The sequence below is a fragment of the Oculina patagonica genome, chromosome 5, assembly GCF_052425735.1.
Source record: "Oculina patagonica isolate OP01 chromosome 5, crgOcupat, whole genome shotgun sequence".
Classification (NCBI taxonomy): Eukaryota; Metazoa; Cnidaria; class Anthozoa; order Scleractinia; family Oculinidae; genus Oculina; species Oculina patagonica.
In genome coordinates, this window is record NC_135762.1 from 14,520,192 (window position 1) to 14,542,794 (window position 22,603).

Below are 22,603 nucleotides of genomic sequence, written 5' to 3' on the forward strand. Positions count from 1 at the left end.
CAATGTGTACTCTTTTGTGGGGAACCTTTGGGCTCCAGCTATTGTATAATTTAATTCCTCACCACTATGGGAAAATTATTCAGCTGTTTTTTTTTTTTTTAAGAGCATCACAATTAAAGACAGCAAACATCTTTATTTGACGCGCTTGCCAAATTCTATTCAAGATGTTACTTAGTTTCCGTTTTTGGAACAAAATTGTTAATTAAAAAGTGCCGATGAACAAACAACTGGACGCGATTCCCTAACATATCCATCGTGTAAACGCACTTAAAATATTGCTTTTCGTTTAATTCAAATTAGATCGACCACGTTTCGGCAAGTGCCAAATTTACAGTCAAGAGAAGGTAATATTTTCAATTTTTTGTGAGTTATGTTGACTTGTTGCTAACGTTTTTTTGCTACGCTACCATTTAAATCAAAACGTTTAAGGGCGGTTTGCACTACACGTCCGTCATTAGAGAGAGCATGACGTTTATTTTTCTCGCGAACGGCAAAAATTCAACTTCTGCCGTCTACCGTTTGGCATTTATACACAGAAATGAGTAGTTTTGTGTTTTTCGTGAATGTGGGATTTTTTACCTCTTTTTATGAAAAATTGGTTTTAGAATTCGATAAAAAGAAAACAAAACGAAAAGCAAGCTCGCGCGCGTTTGCCGTTTGCCGTATAACGTCATGCTTAATCTCTATAATCATACCTTGGGAGAAGCGCTGAATTTCAATATGAGAGAAGTTAGTAGATCGATTTGTTCTCTGCTTTGCGCTGCGGTCATGAATAATGGCGTACGATGCGCTATTTTAACAAGATGAATGAACGAAGGTAAAGCGAATAACTGAGCGAAGGCCAGTTTAGCGAAGGGGCCAGCTTTCGAAACTCACAATAAAAATGGTAACATATTTAATTCAATCTGTCACTACAAGACAACAGTGTTTGCATCATTTACTGAGTCACTACACGCAAATAAGTAAATTCTTTCTGTCCGTTCTGTTATTATGGAAGTCACAACACAGGCAGGCCAAAGTCTCGATACGAGAAAACAAGTTCTCCTAAATTACATTGAATCACGCAAAAATGATTTTATAAAATAGCTACATTAAAATTCATTTCCACGGCCTTTGATAAGAATTTGTTGTTGGCGTTATCAAGGATACACTTACATCTATATCTTTAGCTTCAAAAAGGGTAGAAATAACGCAATGGAATTTAATTATTCTGGTTCTCGATTTTTGTTAAACTTTAATTAATATAACTCGATTTCCTGATGGATTTCGTCTTAAATTATTTAAATTATTCATGTACACGTTTATACGAGAAGAACGTGACTCTTTTGAAAGTGAGCGATGTTAAAACTACGTTATCACGATAAAGTTACGTACGGTAACAATCGATTGAAAAATTCAATTGCGTTTATTTTTAGTTTTAGTCTTTAAGCAAAAAAGCTCTTATTTTTCTTTTTCTTTTTTTGGATACTCAGATGTGGAAAATTGATTATGACAATTTTGTGTGGACGGTAAGGTTGTATTCAGCAAAACAAGTTCACATTTTTTTTCAATATACGTATAATCTCAGCTGTTGAGACATTCGAAAGCTTACTCCTTCGCTGAACAGTTCGCTTAACTGGTCGCTTTACCATTCACCAGTCTCGTTGCTGGTGCTGCTTGTGGCCAGCCGGACAACCAGCAGTCAGCCCAAAACTACACGCAACATCCGCTAGACACTTTTTACATCTGGATTCCTTGCTGTAAGTAACAGTCTCTAAGTGCTAAAAAAGGTCGAGATTGCAAATGGCGGAAATGGTACATAAATGGTATATTATTAATGGTAGCTGAATAGCAGGACTGAAGATAAAGAAGCAGCCAAAGTAACAGGGAATTGATTGGCAAATGATGTTGACTGAACTCGTGCCAATTGCTTTTTGAGCGATGGAAAATTGTGTAACACTTTAGTTGAATTCACTTGTCTTCTCTTTACAATTTAGATTTGTTTCATTTCTCGTGAGCCGAGAATCATAAACATAAGAGGGATTCTTGTAGAAGAGGTATGACAGAGAAGTTTACAAGTTTATTATACGTTCACAAATGTAAGGAAACATGTGAAATGTAACTTTTTATTCCACAGCAACTGGTTACACAAAACGTTCTTCTTTCGTATCTGTCTCTCAGTTCACAAGAAAAAAAGTGTGTGGTACAACAATGAAAGCAATTATATAAAGAGACATAAATGCAACTTCAAGTGATGCACAATTTCCCATCACCCAAAAAACAGCCTGCAAGGGTTCAGAATTAATGGTCGTTGTCGGTTTAATTACTTCCATTATATTGTCTCGTCTATTCACATTCAGCGGTACTAAGTATCAAACTAATTATCATACTAAGGTATCAGACTTAATAATTTAGATAGGAGTTTACGCGCTCTCTGATTGGCTAAAAACCTATGTTTTAGCAGAGTACAAAACATAGAAAAATCATGTTTTATTGTTTTTCGTCTGTTTTTCTCGAGTGCTTCGCGCGTCGTTGACTGTTCGTTGGCTATAACCACTCGTATCCAACAAGGACGAATGGAAAAATTGTTTTATTAAATTCTTTTTTTAAGTATAGACCCACTGGACATTTCATTTTCATGTAAACGAAGTGAGGCGGGAAAAATTGTGGCGCGTTGTTCACTGCTTGAGTTGAATGAAACTCGCAAGGAAAGCGAGCGACAGAGTTTTCTTTCGAAGATTTTCTTCGACAATCTCCTCTTAAATCGTCTATTCATGCTGGAACTGGATTGTGACAACAAACAACGTTTACGGGAAGATCCGAAACAATAGCCTTTCTGGAAATTATACGCCTTGTTCAAGTCGAACGAAGCTAACGACGAATGTCATCGAGACTATTATATTATGCTGAGACGAAATTGCACTCAGAGTCGGTGAAGTTTATTGAAGTTCAAGAAGGCAAGATCAAGATTAAAATGTAACAAACTTAGCTGAAATGCTTAGCCTTAATTATTTTACGTCGAGCGGCTGAATGAAATTGTGTCAGTTTTCTGGCCTTCCGGTAAACTATGTTCTGCTGTTCATCTTTGTTTACTCGCTCTTGTTGTTTATATTTTTAATAAAGCTCTTCACTCGCGGTGTCTAAAATCTATATCATAGAGCAAAGAAAGAAGCCTAAGCCATGTTTTATTCTGTCATAAAACACTCCGGGCATTTGAGAACACTCGAGAAATGTAGAAAACATCCGCCAGCGGCTCATGTTTTCTACATTTCCCTCGTGTCCTCAAATGACCGTCGTGTTTTATTATTTATTTGTTAAACAAATCAAACAAAAAAGACTAACAACATCTTAATACCCGTTTCGCTGATCATGCGAACAATACACCGGTTGATTTCCCGATCCCGCAGATACACTGTCGTTCAGAAGGTTGCTCGTATACTTGATTTGATTATGGATCGAAAACAACATTGAGGACGGAAGAAGGAAGGATAGAAATGCAGCGTACCCTTTATAACTTTAAATATGTCGGGAAAAGGGAAGTGACTGGCGACAATTTTGTGCACGATTGTAGTTAAGTTCAACATTTACAACAAAGTGATCGTTCAGTGGTCTTTGTTGTGACTGAACAGATATGAAACTGGTGGTGTATATGCAGGTCTCCCTTTTAAGAATGTTTGTCTTCCAAGCCATATTTAACAATTAGAACACTCGTTTTATAGGAGCGAATAGTTAACGAGGCGCAGCTAATAGAAAACAAAGGCGAGTAGTCTAATTGATTAAGTAGAACTGTCTTGTAGTCGAAAAGTTACAATGCTTCGTATTTTTAGCCAAAAATCAAGAAAAATTGTCCCTTTGATAAAGAGCAACATGTGTGATCGTATTCTTTTAGATATTATATCCGTATTTGAAAAAATAGCGATCGTTAACCCATCTTTGTGGCAAACTGAATCTGAAGAAGTGTAAACAGTCCTCAGCTGTTTTTTTCTTACATGCCCCCTGGAGATGAAGAGAATCAAGATGATTAACAGCCGGAACCCGGATTCGCCTCGCTGTCGCATAAGAGCATTGTTATGCAAATATGAAAAGTTAAACGTAAAAAGGGCTAGTTTAAAAATATCTTCAAATGTGAAAGGAACGAAAAAAATCAATAAAAAAATAAAAAAAATCGTTATAGTATGAAATATAATCGAGGTTAATTTAAAATACATTTTCTACCCGCTTTCTTTTTACTTTATGATACTCAGCTCAGAAGAAGAAAAAAATTAACAGAAATGTAACAAATTTAAATCGTAAAAAAGAAATAAGATCAAGTTCAACCAAACAGCTTATACGAGTTCAATATCATGTTGTCAATCATGAATATGTCCTTTTTATAAGACTTCCACAGCCATACTTCTGTCATATTGGCTTCAGTGTTACACGAGCATATATGATGCCCCAACGTTTTATCCGTCTTGTCTGCTAAATTCAACGGCACTTAGTGCTGAGTATCATAATACAAATCGACGAGAAGTTTTAAAAACAACATCTCTGTTGCAGTTTCGCTAATCAATCGAACTTGCCTATATCCGCAGGTTGCTGCCGTTCGATTATGATTTTCGCCAACAACAGCTCAACAAACTCTGTCAGCACTGATAACGGCGCAAATGGAACGTGTTTGCTGCCCATTGATTTTGTAGCCGTCATGATAAGCTATGCTACTATCTATAGTGTCCTTATGATTGCCTCTCTCATGGGAAATTCTCTGCTTATCTACGCGTCCCTTAGATCAAATATCAAGATGGGCCACATGATAGCCAACATTGCTGCTTCAGATCTCTTGTTTTCCATAGTTCACTTTCCTCGTGAGATTGCGGTTCAAATCAACGGCTCGACGACATTTCTTGTCCATGGATGGATTGGATCGTTCCTCTGTAAGATCTGTGCTTTCGTCACGGATGTTTCTATTGCTGTGTCTACACTATCCTTGGTTTTAACTGCCGCTGATAGGTTCGTCGCCGTTGTATTCCCAAGAAAATACCTTCTAATCACTGTCAGAAACCGACAGCTTCTCAACTTTTTTACTTGGATCTTGGCGATGGCAATTCACTCCCCATATTTCTACACCTTCCATTTGGAGACAGTAAATGGGGAAACTCTTTGTATTACAAACTGGGAGCCGGCCTTTAATCACGAATTAACACATATGCGCTACTACACTGCGTTACTCGTTACTGTTTTGATTGTGCCACTGGTGGCGGTGTCCATTTTGCAGACTATAACTTTGGCAAAGCTCAGAAGTGACAAGTTGGTGCCTTTTCGTACTTCCATCGCCAATCAACAACGCATCAAAAGAAATAAAAAGTTGCTAAAGATGTCTATGGCGATCGCTTTGGCCTTTGCCTTGTGCTGGTTGCCTTTTCTTGCCCTTCAGTTTCTTCAGCTTTACTTTTCAAGCTCAATCCCACAGTGTAGTCTAGGCTTTACAATTTTTGGTCAGTTTGCCATCCTGTTTTCGTTGTGCCATTGCGTAGTGAATCCATGTATTTGCTTTACTTTTATGCATCGTATTCGTATAATTCTAAAACCGGCTCATGCGATTTCACAGAGGAAGAGTTCATCTTGTATGGACACAAAATTATGACAATTAACACAACGAACAAAATCATTTCTCATTATTTTTTATCTAAGAGCCTACAGGTAATTCTGGGAATCAGCGCAATTTACAGATTGATTACTTATCTGTTAGCACATTAGTGACTAGTCTTAAGGTTGCGCTTGCAATGCATGGCTTCCAGAGCAGTAGTATAAATTTGCTCATCGATTCGCTTCCTCAACCAAGCAAGAATTGCTGGACGATAAAAACTTAGTAAACAGAAAAAGATCGACAAACGTTGCGAAGGAAATGTTCCACGAATACTTTAAGGAGAATACCATTCAGAAGCCGGGCGGCAAAAAGGCAAAAAGGCGCAAGTGTTTTTGTGATATCTGGAAAAATCAAGGTCTCGGTGAGTGTTATAAGCCCTAGCTTCCTCTGCCTCTGCCTCTGCCTCTTAATTCCATTTAATGGAAATTACACGTAAGAAAATTCACTGTTTCACTATCGTTAGTGATCCTGTTCCCAACTTAACTGTATATATCTCCCGTTTATACTTGCGTCGTAGAGAAGATATTTTAGTAGTTGTGTGATAATTTACAAGACCCTTTTTTCTGTAAAACACTAGCTATTTTTGTTTTCATTTTTCGTCTACCAGAACTGAAAATGAAGAAACAGCTGTAATACAAAGAAATCCATTAAAGTATCAACTAAGCCTTAAGCATTTTTTTTTTCAAATAAGCATAATGATTACTAATGCATTAACTTATGAAGGTTGGAACTATCGGAGTCATAACATTGTAATCATTGTTCGACATTAAAACGAATGCAACCAAGCCATACGCCGAATACTATTCAGTTTGAATAATTCAGTCAGTTTAAAATTCAAAAACACGTTGAGAGCAGGTTGAGGCAAAAGTGTTTCTCGTCGACTATTGATGTGTTTTGACTACATTTGGAAGGGGATTTGCGACTTCGTTTGAGACAACATAGCAGTATTTTTATACAAACGTGAATGGGGCTATTAAAAGCCTTGTACATCTTCATGTACATGTATTCAAACACGGAGGATGGAAATGCATAATGATGCCTTATATAAAACTAGTGGTATCCACGGGTTAGAGCGTACGGGCCTATTAAGAGTCGTGTGAGCAATAAGCGGAGGTACTGGTGAAAGCATGCGTAATTTAAGATTGCAAAATACATTCATAATTCACGGCAATTATTCTATTAAGACATTAAACAGGTCGCAAAATTTCCCAGACAGTGTTGGTAAATAGTCCATTTTACAGTTCGCCTGCTAAGTAACCTGGCCTTTGAATGCTATCGAGGCTGGAGGTGACCTTGCATTGATACAAACCTCTTTGCTGTATCATTTAAATGCAAACTAGTTAGCATCAGAACAACATGATTTACACAACAAAAGCAGCCTGGTCTCTATCAAAACAAGGTTACCTCCAGCCTCACTTCCATTCAAAGGCCAGGTAACTGAGCAGACATTTGTAAAATGGTCTATTACTACACAAAAAAAATTATTCCGAGTAACACGTCACGCAAGGAATGCAGGATTTTATTGTTTTCTATTGTCGCGAACCAATCAGAGTTGATTTTTGGATTGACAGTTTTGCGAAGTATAATCGAGCAAGCGGTGAGAATCAAGATGTGACCTTAGTTTGGTCGTGGAACACGCTATGTTGTCAGTGTTGGAATCATTCGTCTTGCCGTCGTTTGTCTGATACCAGCACACCAAATATTCTACAGCAACGCCTAAACAACGTCTGCAAAACATAAGTTTACATTTTTTTTTTATGTGAAGTCTCCATCTCATGTGACAAACTGTTGAGATTGACACATGTTTCGCATTCTAATAGTTCTTGGTGGAAGAAGAAATTTTCAACTTCCAGATTGAGCTGGCCTGATAATAAACGTGTTGGCACGCTTGGTACGTAATCCGCTGGTCACTGTCAAGATTAGGGTTGCGGGCCTCTCTTGGGCCAGCAATAAGGTTTTTGTTACGGTACTATAAACGCTGGAATCAATCTCCTTGTACATTTCTACTTATTATAAAGACTGTGGACATTTATAGATCCATAGCTTATGAGAGAAACACCCTAATTATAAATGTATAGCAGGTGCAATACGATACAACTTCCCATCATTCGGTTTTTTGTCAATCCTGTCGCTGCCAGTTTCCGACTTTTAAAAGGCTCCCGCAGGCACCTGTTCTCATGTCATCCTTAATCGTTGGATCCATTTTGTATGTTTGCTTAGAAGGAAGATTTAATGTATGCCCCTTTATTTCGCTGGCTTAAATTCTAAACAAAATGATTTTTATGCGTGCCTTTTTTTCGTGTGTGCGTTTGCAGCACCGCCATCTTGAATGTTTTTGTTTATAATTTATAGGCCGAATTTGTCAGTCCAAGAATACGTAATAATAAAGAGGCAGTTGTCTTATGATTGGTCTGCGTTGCACACGCGATATATTTTGTCATTTTAAGTGAAAACACTTGCAAAAACAAGTGCGAACAACTTGTTTGGACTAGGATAATTTGTTTAAAACAGCCGCGCTAAGAAATAAAGGAATGCCAAAAGCACGTGGAAAGCTTTTGTACTAATATTTACCTTTTGTTCCCTTCAGGATGTCTCTGACAAATTGTCGCGACAATTTTTGTCAAAAATGTCAGGACATTTCAAACCTGTCCTCTAGTGCGAATCGGCCGTTATTGCTTTTCTTTATCATTCGAATAACAAAAGGAAAAATAGCCATCATCAATCATCTTCAAGAGCACAACATCTTGCGGATGTTCGGTTAGCTGATCACAGACTGCACGTACACGTCCAAACATTTGCTTCTTATTGCTAAGTTTATCAAGTAAGTTTACACTACCTTACAATACATAAGGGGTTCTTCTAAAATTAATAACAATAATAATTCTAAGTCAGTCAAATGGTGAAGAAGGTCACTAGTGAAAAGTTATTATCCGCGGGACAATCCAGCAGTTTCCTTATTTAAAACCGCCTTGTGTAACCACCGATTATAATTTCTAGATAGTTCCCTTCAAAATCGAGCCAGCCAGTTAAAGGGAAGGACAAGCACATTTTAGGATTAATAATTTATTCCACTTTGAAGGCAGCCGCAAAACACAATTATTCGAAATGATAAAATAGGCAATTATCTGTGGACGTGAATATTCCTGTAACTACACTAACAGGGCCGTGAAGGTACAATAATTCAAACACACACAACTCCTACCGGCCTGCTGTTAAACTTCAGGCGTTCTTTTACTGACATTTACAAAAAAATAATAATAATGAGGGTACCATAGCACAGCAGTTTTACCACAAAAATGCTGTGAATGATATATATAACGACAAATAGCATGATATAATAGAAGCGTCTTCCAAATTTTGTCGGTGCTAGCCGGTTAGTTGAAATTAATTAGACGTGGATTGAAAGCCAATCATAAACGAAGAAATATTTCGAATGAATAATAATCAATGTTATTGCAACATGGCTGATCAGTGGAATCTGTCTCTCTTGCCAGGTGGCTGTCTTGATTCCAAATAAGGGGTATCTTTACTACATCTATCGAACTTGCTTATTTAAGAGGGCTGATTATTATCATTACACGATGCTCGCCAAGAACATATCGATAGAGTTTTGCAGTGAAGACGGATTTAAACAACATAAAGACGAAAATGGAACGTGTTTGCTGCCGATTGATTTTGAAGCTATCATGATAAGTTATGTTATCATATACAGCGCCCTTCTCATTGCTTCGCTTGTGGGAAATACCCTGTTAATCTACGCCTCCTTAAAATCGAATCTGACGATGAACCTGGTAATGGCCAACATAGCTGCTTCAGATTTATTGTTCTCAATAGTTCATCTTCCTCGTGAAATTGTGGTTCAAATTAAAAAGTCGACGGCGTTTGTAGTCCACGGAACAATTGGACAGCTCCTCTGTAAGATGTGTGCCTTTGTCACGGATGTCACCATTGCTGTGTCCACACTGTCCTTGGTTCTAATTACCGCTGATAGGTTGGTTGCTGTAGTATTTCCAAGGCGATATCGTCGAATCACTGTCAAAAGGCGACGACTTCTCATCTTGTCTACTTGGATTTTAGCGATGGCAATTCATTCTCCATATTTCTATACTTTCGGTTTGAAGACAAGGGATGAAGAAACTTTTTGTATCACAAATTGGGAGCCGGCCTTCAATCACAAGTCAACACATACCCGCTACTACACTGCGTTACTAGTTACTGTTTTGATTGTGCCACTAGTAACAGTTTCTATAGTACAACTTATAGTCTTGTTGAAACTAAGAGACGAAAAAATGGCGTCTTTTTGTACATCAGTCGTCCAAAAACGACGCAAGGAAAGGAACAAAATGCTACAAAAAATGTCTTTAGCGATCGTTTTGGCATTTGCATTATGCTGGCTACCTTTTATTGCTATTCAGTTTCTCTATCTTTACTTCTCAAGCTCAATTCCACATTGTAATCTAGGCTTTAAAATATTCAGTCAGTTTGTTATTTTTCTTTCGTTGTGTCATTGCATAGTGAATCCATGTATTTCCTTTAGTTGCTTGCGCCGGATTCGCATTGGTCTGAAATCCATTAATACAATAACACAGAAAAAGAGATCCACCTATATTGAAGAACGATTATGACAATAGCTATTTCTTGCCTCTGCTAATTCATTACGCATCTTGAATATCTTTCTTCTTAACAACATGTGATAATTAAAGAATCAATTAGATGGGGAAAATGACAAGGAGGAGACAAAATGTTCCACAATTGACATGACAAAATTTAATTACCAGTGCGTTATCTTAAGTTTGGATCACGTATGTGTTTTCTTAAGGCTGAAAAGTAACTTTAATTTTTATGGTGAGAAACGCTTTTGTATTCCAACGTGACCAATTTATATCCCTCAGCCATATTGCTAGGGAATGATTATCTCCAACGTAAATTTTAGGTCTTTCTGTTTACATTTTTGTAAAATTAACACTAGCTTTTATGTTACATTAATAAAAATATACTAAAAATAAATCACTAAGTCGTCGAAGTCCTTTAAAGCTTATTTGTTATGATTACGATTTCTTCGTATTTTTTTTGTATAGCGACTTGTTTATTAGGATAAATTTTTATGAGCAGCGCCTTTCGCTTTTCGAGTTTGTTTAATGTTAAAGAAAACATCTGTGACCAAGTAACAGCTAGGCTAATTTGCATTTGGTACTATGTGCAAAATACCATGGGCAGGTAAATAATCCCGTCGATCGTGTGAAGCTCGTAAAATCCAAAGGTGGTCATCTCCTTATATGGAAGGTAAAGGTGGTTTACCAAAGGAGACCATTCATTTACAAAAGGAGTAGGATGTAGTGAACATAGGTTTACCCGGAGTCGTTGGAATCTTGCTTAATTAAATGGTTGAATTTTGCGAGTATGAATTGGAGTTCAGAACAATAAATAATACAGGCTAGCCAACTCTTACAACTTTTTTTTATTTTCCTGTCATAAACTGACGTTCCAATGTCGAGAGACGTGGCGAAGGTCTTAACCCATAATATGCTGAAATTTCTCCAAAAAACAGGATTTTCTTAACCGTTAATCAATTTCCTTGGCTCTATGGTCCTAAATTTCTCTAAACTTTGCTAGAAATGAACTTTCTGACACTGCAGTAGGTTTTTGATGCAATTTAAATGTACAACATTTTACTTGGCGCATGCTGAACAGTTCCGATTGTTTTTCCTTGCTCCTTTCCTTTTTTTTCTCTGCTTTCTTATTCTCTCTACTGGCCTAAAAAGTTTTGATTTTAATCAATGGAAAAGGAAAGGAGACCATGGTCAAGTAGTGCGGGTATATTGGCCTGTTTTAGCACCAATTTTACACCAAAAACTGATCACGTTTTTTTCGATTAGCTCTGTCGGAATGCAGTCAATGCTCAAGATGGTCACTCCTGTGGAAAGATCTATCCAAACTCTACAAGTTGCACGTCACAAAAATCTGCTGACGTGTAAAGTGGCGACGTCAAAAGTGGTTGAATGGCCATTCCTCCAAATCCCGGAAAAATCCGGACCTAGCATATTAAGGGTTAAGTATTCGAGAATTCGTAAAGTTCATCGTTTTGTGTCTTAATATTTTTGGTGGCTCAGTATTTCAATTTCGATCTCACAAAAGGTGTTTGTTTGCATTGGTTGGAGGAGGAAAAATAATGAAATGTAATACAGCTTTCGTCCTCGATACCTCGCGATTACTACCTTGTCAGCGGATTTACAAATTGTATAACAGGAACAGAAGAAGTGACTAAAGGAGAGAAATTTGCTTCGTTACGAACAACTCTGAAATGGCTTTACCATTTTTCGATTTTTTTCCCTTTTTTGCAAAAAAAAAATGGGTTTGGATTAAACTGAAATAAGATCAGTAAGGCGTCAAAGAGGATAAAAATAACTGTTCTAGCTATGGCTGATTTTTCATCAACAGACTAAAATTAAAAACACGTAACATTTTGAATTTTAAAGGTGATATCCAGTGGGGATATAAAAGCAATATGCGCTTATTTCTTGAAGTCTGCTGATTAATGGTCAAACACAAGTCATTTTTTCTTCCCTTTTGACATAGAGACGTGTTGTAGATTTATTTTAAAGTTTGTACACGAAAAAAGAATAGCCAGGACGTGTGATGACTCAAACGGAACATGACAAGTTGCTGGAACAAACTTGGGTTAAATTTACAAGTTGCTGGAACAAACTGTCAATCAATATTGCAACATAGCTGAGTTATGCGCGAAAGAACGTCCGGTTTGTCCGTAAACCATTAAAAATGTCATGTTTTTACACTAATTTAGTGAAAATTACCACGCCTACCAAATACAGCGTGCTGTTAGAAATGGCTTTATTTTCTGACCCCAATTAATTTACAACAGTGTTTACAGTGTTTTTTAACCATTGATAAGAGTAATAAGCTTGAATTGAAAAAAAGAAAACTTTAAGAAAAGGTTTTATAGATTTCAGGACCTACGTTTTTTTATTTCACGCAGGAAACTGTATGTAGCTTGTGACGCAGTAGTTCACAGATTTCGGTGAGGGATTACATCACTTCTTACATGAAAAAATGAGGCAACCTGGGGACTAGTTCGACCTTCGTTGAAGCATGGCGTAAATGGCGTACGCCACAAAATGGCGTATTCCAGTTTTCCCTCCCTCTGCTCCCTGTCTTATATCTTACCGAACGTGAGGTGGGTTTCCCCCCCCCCCCCCCACCTTTGCTGGGATATTTCCTTGTTTGTTTTTCTAACTGATTGTTTTGATATAAAACGGCCACACCCGTGGCCAAAAAATCCCAAATGGGAATGTCTGTCTTTGTCCCAGCAAACAGAGCTCAGCCAAAGCAACACACATGTCTTACCAATAAGAATGTTTACATCAATTAAGAAGGAGCAAGATACATAAAAATGTTTACGTACGTAAAACGTGCGTTAAAATCGTATGTTGGCAAATTTCCACTGTCGCGTAAATATTATTAAAAGGCGTTGCTCTTTTACGTGCGTTAAGCGTACGTTAATGCTCGGCATCATAGATTTTGGTGCCAAAAAGCAAGCCGCCATTTTAAAAACTCGTCGCCGAGAAGACCCTGTGTACGAGGTTGGATATCGCGGACAATTTGATTTGCCCTACCGCCAAAGTATTAATGGCAGTCGCTGTAGACAAGCGTTTCCTTATCGATTATTTCCCTACGACAAAGACGCTAGAGAAAAAAAATACCACAATAGAAACTGGATAAGAGAGCTGTTACAAAACGGTAATTAAGTGGGTGAATAACAAACGAAAGTAAAAGAAATGCATGAATATAACCACGAGTCATGTTATAAATACCACCACCAAGTGAATTAAGATTTGAGGCGGTGTTCCTGACTTCCCGATTCACAAACTAGTTAACCTGACACTAGACGATTTCTTTCACTACATTTTAACGTTTTTTAAGTTTATAATTTTCTCGTACGTTGATGCGAAAAAAAACGCGTCAGTGTAAATCCACCTTAAGTTGCATCAAACGTAAAGAAGGAAAAAGTTAAGACGTTTCTATATCACCAGACAGTGTTTTCTTATTACCACATAGAGATCGTGCCGTATTAATATTTCAGTTAACATGTGTCCATGATATTTGACGTTGCCATGGCAACGTCATAAATACAGGCAGGTCTTGCCAAAAATCGTCATTTTTAACATTTTTCTTTATTTTTTCCAGTTTTTTAAAACAGAATTGCACGATTTGTTTATTTTAACATTCCATAAGCGTTCTGACTTGATTTTGCATCAATTTCCGTTATTTTGTGACTTTCTAAGAAAGTATTGAAATCCAAGATGGCGGATCCAAGATGGCGGCTCTTATGACGTCACGTGACGTCATATGACGTCACAACCAATTAAAATTATGCCATCTTGTAGAGTAAGCTACAGGCTTTCTTCTGAGAGCAAAATACTTTCACTACACCTTAATATAACGAAAACTCCGGGGAGGGGTTCCATTCACCCCCCCCCCCCCCGCCCCCTTGTACGATGGTGGGGGTATGAGTTTGCTTGTACGTCCGAGGGTTAACATAAAAAAAAACTGCGACCTTTACAATACTGAATTATTGGTTTTAGATCTATTCCTATTTCCCGCGAAAGAAGGCGTTGAGACAGTCTTCGTTACTCGGTACTAAGGTCATTCTTAGTGCAGATTTAGACCAGGACCGTCGTAACTCAATCCGACAGGTGTTGATTGAACCCGACTCACCCCGTACTTTTCTGTCTGTTATCACAGACTGTTGACGTTTTAATTTCGCTTGCACATAATCTTCAGCTCACGAGAAAAAGTTCTTACGAAAACAAAGCAAATGCAAAGATTCAATGCACAATAGGAGCTTGCCAAAACGCGAGAGGCGTAATACACTAGTTCGAAACTTTTACTACATTTAGGAACCGCCTGCGGAGAAAGAAGTTCAAACAAAGCGAACCCAATGAAGAGCGTCCAGCATATTAAAAATGCTGTTACAGTTGCCATGACCATCCTTTGTAAATTCATGTTACGTTCTCTGTTTCGCCTTGCTCCATTTTCACTTCGATTTGTCGCCATTTTGTCCCTCCGAAGTCTTATTACCACTGTAGTGTAGAGAACAGATGTAACAAGTAGCGGTATAAACAAGACTGAAACAAATAAAAATATGTTGTAGCCAAGGTGTGTTGATTGGTGATCGAAGGCAGGTTCCCATCTAGGTTGGCATACTAGGTGATCAGCATCGCCATCGGTGGGGGGGTACCAGTCGAAACGTGTAAAAATATGGTGCGTGAATTGCCATGGCCATGATCCAAGTAGAAGCGACCAGAAAACGACGCATCTTTACCGTGATTTTCTTATATAATATGGTATTCACAACTGCTAAGAATCGTTCAAATGCGATTAAATCTAGACACTGGGTTGACACCGACAACGATATGTCGCTAAGGAAAGTGCACATCTTACAGAGAAACAGACCGCCTTTTCCGTGCAGAAGGAAAGCGTTGGAACCGATTATTTCTCTTGTAATTAGGCGAGGGATCAGAAAGATCGCTACCAGAAGGTCGGATGCAGCCATGTTAGCAATAAGAAGCATGACGTGTTCTTTCATTCTCGCAAAGGCTGTAATGAGAAGAATGTTTCCCACCAAGGCCAGTAACAGAGTGAAGACATGGATTGTTATGGTAACTTGCCTTGGACCCACTTCTATCGTACAATGTTCCATTGAATTAGTGTTGTTAATACTTTCACCAACATCGCCTTAACTTTCTGAAGAGACGTTAATGGCCGAATGCATCAGTGATTTGATCATTGAAGGTCAAATGACGAATATTGCAGTCTCTTTCGGCGTCACTCCGGCAGGGAATACTGGTGACTTTTGCACTTTTTGGTCAAGACGGACGTCGTGGGGAACGGATACGGATGTCAAAATATGTTGTTTACCGATACATAATAAATTATAAGATATAATCACTTGAACTGGAAATCTGTACCCTTCGATAGAAATGGGACGGCAAACCGTTTTTCATCAAAGAATGGTTCTCTAAAGGGATTATCTCCATCAGTAACCTGTTAGATGAACAAGGCCAGCTGCTCTCATATAAAGCATTTAAAACGAAATACAAATGTAAAACTAACTTTTTAAATTACTATCAAGTTACAAGTGCAATCCCGGGCAGTTTGCTGTTTAGGACAAGGACCAATTATTTACAATCTTTTCCTAAGAATATCTTCTTGGAAAACCACTATATTATCGAACTTCATGATTCAACTAAGGTTAATCTTGAAACAGCCAAAGTAAAGGATTTTTACAGGTTATTAAATACGAAAGCTCATAATTGTTCACATACCGGACCGACAAAATGGAGCAAATCCTTGCCAATAAATAGAGAACAATGGGTAGAACTTTCAGATCAGTTAAACAGGTTTCCAAAGAAAACAAGCTGAGTTCGAGGGAATTCCAATTCAAATTTCTTCATCGAGTTGTTGTAACTAAAAAAGAACTCTGTAAATTCGGTATTAAAGACGCAGTGCCGTAGCAAGGGTAAAAAAAGTGGGGGGCACTCGAGCGCCGGAGGCCCGAGCAGCTAGGGGAGTCTGGGGGCATGCCCCCTGAGAAAATTTTGAAATCTAGAAGCTTGGAAATGCTATGTCTAGCGTTCTCCAAGGGCTATTTGTGATTTACGCATATCGCGAATTATTTACTTCCTACACAGTCTCAGCAAACCACTGATGAGCTGATGAGAGTATAACACACATAAATAAATAAATAAATAAATAAATAAATAAATAAATAAATAAATAAATAAATAAATCAACTTTGTTTTACGAGGGTTGCACGTAACAGTCTTCGACTGACAAACCTGTGGCCCTCGGATTCCCGATCGAATTGGAATTTAGAAGTGTTGGTTTTTGTGGAGGGAGGAAAACCGGAGAACCCGGAGAAAAACCCTCGGAGCAAGGACGAGAACCAACAACAAACTCAACCCACATATGGTACCTGGCCGGAATCGAACCCGGACCACATTGGTGGGAGGCGAGCGCTCTCACCACTGCGCCATCCCTGCTCCCCCAAAGAAAACATAGAAAACCGACTGTCTATGTATCTTGAAACCAGCAAATTTTTCACCTTTCAGAGTCATCATAGTACGTTCTGGTCTTAATGTCTGATTTGTTTTAGTTTTTGGCCGTTTAACATTGTTGTGCATCACCCTACGTACGTTAAAAAAATAAAACGAAGTACAAATGTTATTGTTTCAAACCTCTCGGGAGATAAAATTTTATTTTCAACATTTGGTATACAGGTCTGTTTTTCCTTTTTGGGAAAAAAAAAACTGGGGAGGGGCACGGGCCCCCCGGCCCCTCCCCTTGCTACGGCACTGAGACGACAGCGAGTGATTATATTGTGGAGAACAAAATTCGATAGAACACACCTTTTCAGATTGTCATTTTACTAAAGACTTCTTGTCTAAAGTCGTGCAATGGTTTAATAACTGTAATCAGTCTACCTTTATGCCATCAGACCAAGAATATTTATTTGGGGTTTCTTCCAATCTTACAAATAAGAAGCTAATGAAAAAAATTAATTTCACCTTGCTTTATGCCCGTTATTATATTTATACAAATAAGTTGCATAATCAATTCTCCTCTCAGAAGTAGAATTTTAACTAAGGACATACTAGAAAACTTAGATTAAAAACTGTACACGTATCCATACTCCTTCTCAGGTCACTTTTACATCGCCATTGTCATCTACTATTTTTTATTACTATTATTTTTCTATTGTACCTTAAGTGTATAACCTTAACATTCGTCAAATTTTAATTATTTGGTTTATTGCATTGTTATGTAATGTACCTGCATATGTATGTTTATCAATAATAATAATAATAATAATAATAATAATAATAATAATAATAATAATAATAATAAAAACAATAATAAATATATATATATATATATATATATATATACTTGTAAGCTGAAATTAACAAATCCACCAGTACTAATGACCAAACGAAAAATTGCAATTGCCGGAAATCTAGCACGTGTCCTATGGATGGAAATTGTAACATTGAAAGCATTATTTACCAGGCCGAAGTCACCACACCAACCACGAAGGAAACATACATCGGGCTATGTGACACTACGTTTAAATTAAGATACCGTAATCATGTATGTTCTTTTCGAAATGAGCGGTATAAACACGCCACTGAACTAAGTAAGTATATCTGGAGCCTGAAAGATCAGAAAGTAAAGTATGACATCAAGTGGCGCAAAGTTAAACAGGCTAGGTCTTATTCGAATGTAACCAAGAGATGTAATTTGTGTTTGTGGGAGAAATTTTTCATTTTATGTAAACCGGAAATGTCAACTCTGAACAGCAGAAATGAGCTTGTATCGTGTTGCAGACACTCTAGGAAATTCTTACTGAAAAACGTTTTTTAACTAGTGATAAAGTCCTCGCGTGACGTGACATATGACACGCAATGTATTGTATTGTTCTGAATTTTCAAATATCTTTGAATGTAACCGTTTTTTCTGGCAGTCGCCTGATGATTGCCTCGCACGAGGCATGAAACTCAGAGTAGCGAATAAATGACCATATAAACTAACTCTTGAGATTTTACTGTTATATACTTGTCATATATGTTCCCGGTAGACCGGGCTGGCCAAGTTACCGAGATGTCGGCTTACTCCTATTTCCTTTGTGAAATGTTTGATGTGCTCATACGAAAAGGCGGGCCAGTCTGGTTACCGATTTCTCGGTTTCTGTAACCGAGATCTCGGCAAACGGGAAGAAAAATTTCCCATATAAACACCCCAGTCTGGTCACCGGGATGCAACATTTCTTTATTAGAAAATAGCTTTTCTTTCGTAACTGACGGTCAAAATGGCATAATTTTGCCTTGTAGTGAAGTTACAAGTGTCGATAAAGCTACAATAGTCGCGAACGATGCAACTTTATGTGTCGCCTTTTAGGTTTCGTCTCTTGAATTTTATCCCCGTCGTCCGGGCTTAAATTTTCGATATGAACAGACGACAAAATCCGCCCTGGTAACCGATACAGCCCGTAATCCGGGCTCATGTGGAGAGGCCCTTAAAGTTAAAGAAAACAACAAAGATTAAGGTACAGTTTTATATCGGGACAACTCAATTACTGTTATCATGGTTATTATAGCATATTTATTTCAATAAGAAATTTGTCTTAGCCCTATTCAGACCGGGGAGGGAGGGGGGGGGGGTTTTGAGGCCCGCGCTGACTTTGAACACTTTTAACTTGTTTAAGATTCAACCAAACCCTGCCATACTTTGTGAGTTTATCTAAAATTTATCTGGAGGATAGGTTGTTGTGTTAAGCAACTTGACATCACCATGGCAACAGCATTTTGATAGGCATGTTTTCCCAAAATTGGAATTTTCATGTTTCTATACACCACCTCAAAACTTTCACTTAAATGCTATTAACTTTTACCTTTTTACGTTTTTTTGCACAGTTTTATTGATTTTGTCTACTTTGCAGTAATTGTGAGTGGTTTTCTGGCCATTTTGGAAAAATTTTGAAATCCAAGATGGCGGCTGTTTTGGCAAAATGATGTAATTGTCACGTGATGTGACTTCATCATCCCACGTGACGTATACCAAAAGAAAGATGCTTGGACATACTATATAAGTTTCCCTCCCCCCCCCCCCCCACCCCCCGGTCCGAGAAGGTCCAAAAAGCCCGTTCTGAATAGGATAAAATTAACTAACGTTAGCTGTTTATTCAGCTTCATTCACACTTGAATATGAATCGTTTTTGAAACCGTTCGAAGCTTTAATTTTGGTTTATACCTTATTTGGCACACAAAACAAAATTTCACCGTGTTTTTGTTGTGTGGACCATAGCTTAAAGTAAGAAAAACTAATGAAATTTTAATACGAGAGATCGAATTAACCTCTTGGATGTCCCTAATCATCATCAACAACGATGGTAGGAAAGACATGGATCTGTATACTAAGTCAACAGACAGATATCAGTTCCTGTTTTCGACGTTAACCCCCATTCCAATGAGCTGAGGAAACGCGAGTGCTTTCCGAGTAACAGTTAAACTATCGTTACGATTATAAATACGAAGAAGTATATAATCGTGTCTTTAATAAAATATTTCATTCACGTATCGAAAATAGAATAAAATTCCGGGGAGGTTTTTCCTCTGGCGGTATCCTGTGAAAAGAAAAGAAAGGGTTCTTGCACAAAGGCACACAGCAGTTCTTCCGCCCCCGCGCTATTTTTGAATTTTGCGTTCCCCTCCCCTAATTATAATAATAATAATCCCATAAACTCTCGCTCGGATATTCTTGACCAAAGCCATCCGCCGATCGCTCTTTTCAGTTCAAAGGGGGCTATTAAAATACATCAAAATAATGTAGAAGAAAATGAGGAATGCATTTGACGAATTTGTGGTAGTCTCACAATATTTTATTAAAAGACCTGTCATTAGTCTGCATTTGCTAAACAAAAGAATACAATTTGAAAGCCTTGTTCTTATGATTCACTCACAGCTTTTATTTCAAAAGAAATAAAATGAAAAAGAAGTGTCTGATAAAGTCTTAACTTACAGAATGTTTGTCCCCAAAACCCAGACACAGTGATGTAAGAGATGGCGCCACGTTTAAAGTCCTGTCAATACTAACTCTGCGGTGTTGAATTATTGTTTTTAGAAGTTACCCTATTCGCCGCAAATGAAGGCGTTGAGACATTAGAATGACTGTTCTCACTACTCATCACTGAGGTCATTCTTAGTGCAGATTCAGACAAGGACTGTCGTAACTCAATCCGACGGCTGTAGATTGAACCCGACTCACCCCTAGCTTTTCTGTCTGTTGTCACAGACTGTTGACGTTTTCGTTTACACATAACCTTCAGCTCACGAGAAAATCTTCTCACGAAAATGAAACAAATGCATGGATTCACTGCACAGTAGGAGCTTGCCAAAACACGAGATACATAATACACCACCTCAAAACTTTTACTACATTTAGGAACCACTTCCGGATAAAAGAGTTCGAGAAAAGCGAACCCAATATAGAGCGTCCAGCATATTAAAAATGCTGTTACAGTAGCAATGACCATCCTTTGTAAATTCCTGTTACGTTCCTTATTTCGTCTTGCTCCATTGTCAGTTCGATTTGTCGCCATTTTGTCCCTTCGAAGCTTGATTACCACCGTAGTGTAGAGAAGAGATATAACAAATAGCGGTATTAACAAGACTGTAACATATAAAAGTATGTTGTAGCCAAGGTGTGTTGATTGGTGGTCGAAGGCAGGTCCCCAGTTGGGTTGACATACTAGGTGATCAGCATCGCCATCGGCTATCAGTCGAAACGTGTAAAAATATGGAGCGTGAATTGCCATGGCCATGATCCAAGTAGAAGCGACGAGAAAGCGACGTATTTTCACGGTGATGTTCTTATACAGTACGGGATACACAACTGCAAAGAATCGTTCAAAGGCGATTAAAACTAGACACTGTGTTGACACCGACAACGATATGTCGCTAAGGAAAGTGCACATCTTGCAGAGAAACAGACCGCCTTTTCCGTGAACTAGGAAAGCATTGGAACTGATGGCTTCTCTTGTAATCAGTCGAGGGATTAGAAAGATCGCTACCAGAAGGTCGGATGCAGCCATGTTAGCAATAAGAAGCATGATGGGTTCTTTCATTCTCACAAAGGCTGTAATGAGGAGCATGTTTCCCACCAAGGCCAGTAACAGAGTGAAGACATGTATTGTTATGGTAACTTGCCTTGGACCCACTACTATCGCACAATGTTCCGTTGAATTAGTGTTGTTAACGATTGCACCAACATCGCCTAAAACTTTGGAGACGTTAATGGCCGAATGCATCAGTGATTTGATCCAATCTCTTGTGGATCGGCTTTACTCCAGTTCGGAATATTTCATGTCAAATATTGGTCAAAGACGAACATCGCGTGGGGAAACAAATTCCGGATGTCAAAATATGTCGTATACCGATACGAAAAACAACTTTTCGTTTATAATATTTAGCACAACATAGTTTAAATAGCATTGTTCTAGCCTTGACCCTTCTGAAATATTGAATTAAATATTCATATTCCTGTGTCACGTCAACACTTTTTACTTTGATCACGAAGCTGTCGACAGGCATTAATACTTTTAAGTCCCCCAACAGACAGTCATGCAGGGACGATTTTCTTATTGCACACCGAAAAGCCAAATTAATGATTACTTTATCATACGTGAAGGTGAAACATGGGCGAGTTATTTACAAAAAATGTATTTCTGAATTCAAGCCAGCGATCCACTTTTAACGAGTGTTATTTACGTAATAAACCGCACTTCTTACGGGTTCACCGATGCAATAAACCAACACGCGATGTTGTGAGAACGCGACAAAACAGGCTTGTAAATCACTCACCTATAGGCCCGTGATTTATAAAAATTTCTCGTATTCTGCCAATTGCAACATCACAAGAGCAAAAAAAATCACAATTCAAGGATTTCGTACGAAAATTGCCATTAAATATGAAACGGAAAGTAAGATCAAAAAGAAAGATTATTTAAGAAACGGAAAAAAGTGGGTACTAATCCCATAGACACGTAGATGGCATTATTATTATTTGAACTATTGAATAGCATGACAACTGTAACTGTCTTTTTTTCTTTCTTTCTTCTTTTTACATTGTTTAAAGCACAAAGTTAATTAAGATATTCTCCCTTCTGTTGTATCTCTTAAAATTCAAGCTTTGTAGTATTGTTAGTATTAATTTTTGTGAGCAATGTAATGGCGTTTGTATCTTTCATGTGAACAATCTATAAGTAAATAATCTCGGTAATGTTAGTTAATATATAAGTGTGTTCGTCATCATTGTATTTTATAGAGTTGTTATCGTAAGCTAACTACATATTTATCTCTGATCGTAAGTTAATTGTAGGTAATTTATTCTTCTGTAAGTAACTTTAATGTAAGTAGCGTATAT

General features: G+C 37.8%; 3 protein-coding genes and 1 pseudogene across 5 annotated transcripts; 2 read left to right on the forward strand and 2 right to left on the reverse strand.

Annotated features, from left to right (window-relative positions):
* The first annotated feature begins 241 nt into the window (after positions 1 to 241).
* Positions 242 to 6,388, forward strand: LOC144655682 (putative neuropeptide Y receptor type 6). 2 transcript variants are annotated; one of them, XM_078515981.1, is made up of 3 exons: positions 296 to 344; positions 1,977 to 2,036; positions 4,554 to 6,388. In XM_078515981.1, exon 3 carries the CDS (start codon positions 4,571 to 4,573, stop codon positions 5,600 to 5,602), a length of 1,032 nt encoding a protein of 343 aa, XP_078372107.1. In that variant the 5' UTR covers positions 296 to 344; positions 1,977 to 2,036; positions 4,554 to 4,570; the 3' UTR covers positions 5,603 to 6,388. The 2 variants fall into 2 exon arrangements, with proteins under 2 accessions (XP_078372106.1, XP_078372107.1); XM_078515980.1 differs by lacking the exon at positions 1,977 to 2,036 and having other exon boundaries at positions 242 to 344.
* A 1,589-nt stretch (positions 6,389 to 7,977) lies between these two features.
* LOC144655680 (neuropeptide Y receptor type 1-like) lies at positions 7,978 to 10,274 on the forward strand. Of its 2 annotated transcripts, none has more exons than XM_078515977.1 (2): positions 7,978 to 8,426; positions 9,100 to 10,274. In XM_078515977.1, exon 2 carries the CDS (start codon positions 9,187 to 9,189, stop codon positions 10,228 to 10,230), a length of 1,044 nt encoding a protein of 347 aa, XP_078372103.1. In that variant the 5' UTR covers positions 7,978 to 8,426; positions 9,100 to 9,186; the 3' UTR covers positions 10,231 to 10,274. The 2 variants fall into 2 exon arrangements, with proteins under 2 accessions (XP_078372103.1, XP_078372104.1); XM_078515978.1 differs by lacking the exon at positions 7,978 to 8,426 and adding an exon at positions 8,492 to 8,776.
* A 4,028-nt stretch (positions 10,275 to 14,302) lies between these two features.
* LOC144655695 (prokineticin receptor 2-like) lies at positions 14,303 to 15,929 on the reverse strand (annotated as a pseudogene).
* A 2,587-nt stretch (positions 15,930 to 18,516) lies between these two features.
* Positions 18,517 to 21,604, reverse strand: LOC144655660 (prokineticin receptor 2-like). Its single transcript, XM_078515954.1, has one exon. The coding sequence runs from the start codon at positions 21,486 to 21,488 to the stop codon at positions 20,271 to 20,273; it is 1,218 nt and encodes a 405-aa protein (XP_078372080.1). The 5' UTR covers positions 21,489 to 21,604; the 3' UTR covers positions 18,517 to 20,270.
* Positions 21,605 to 22,603: the final 999 nt, after the last annotated feature.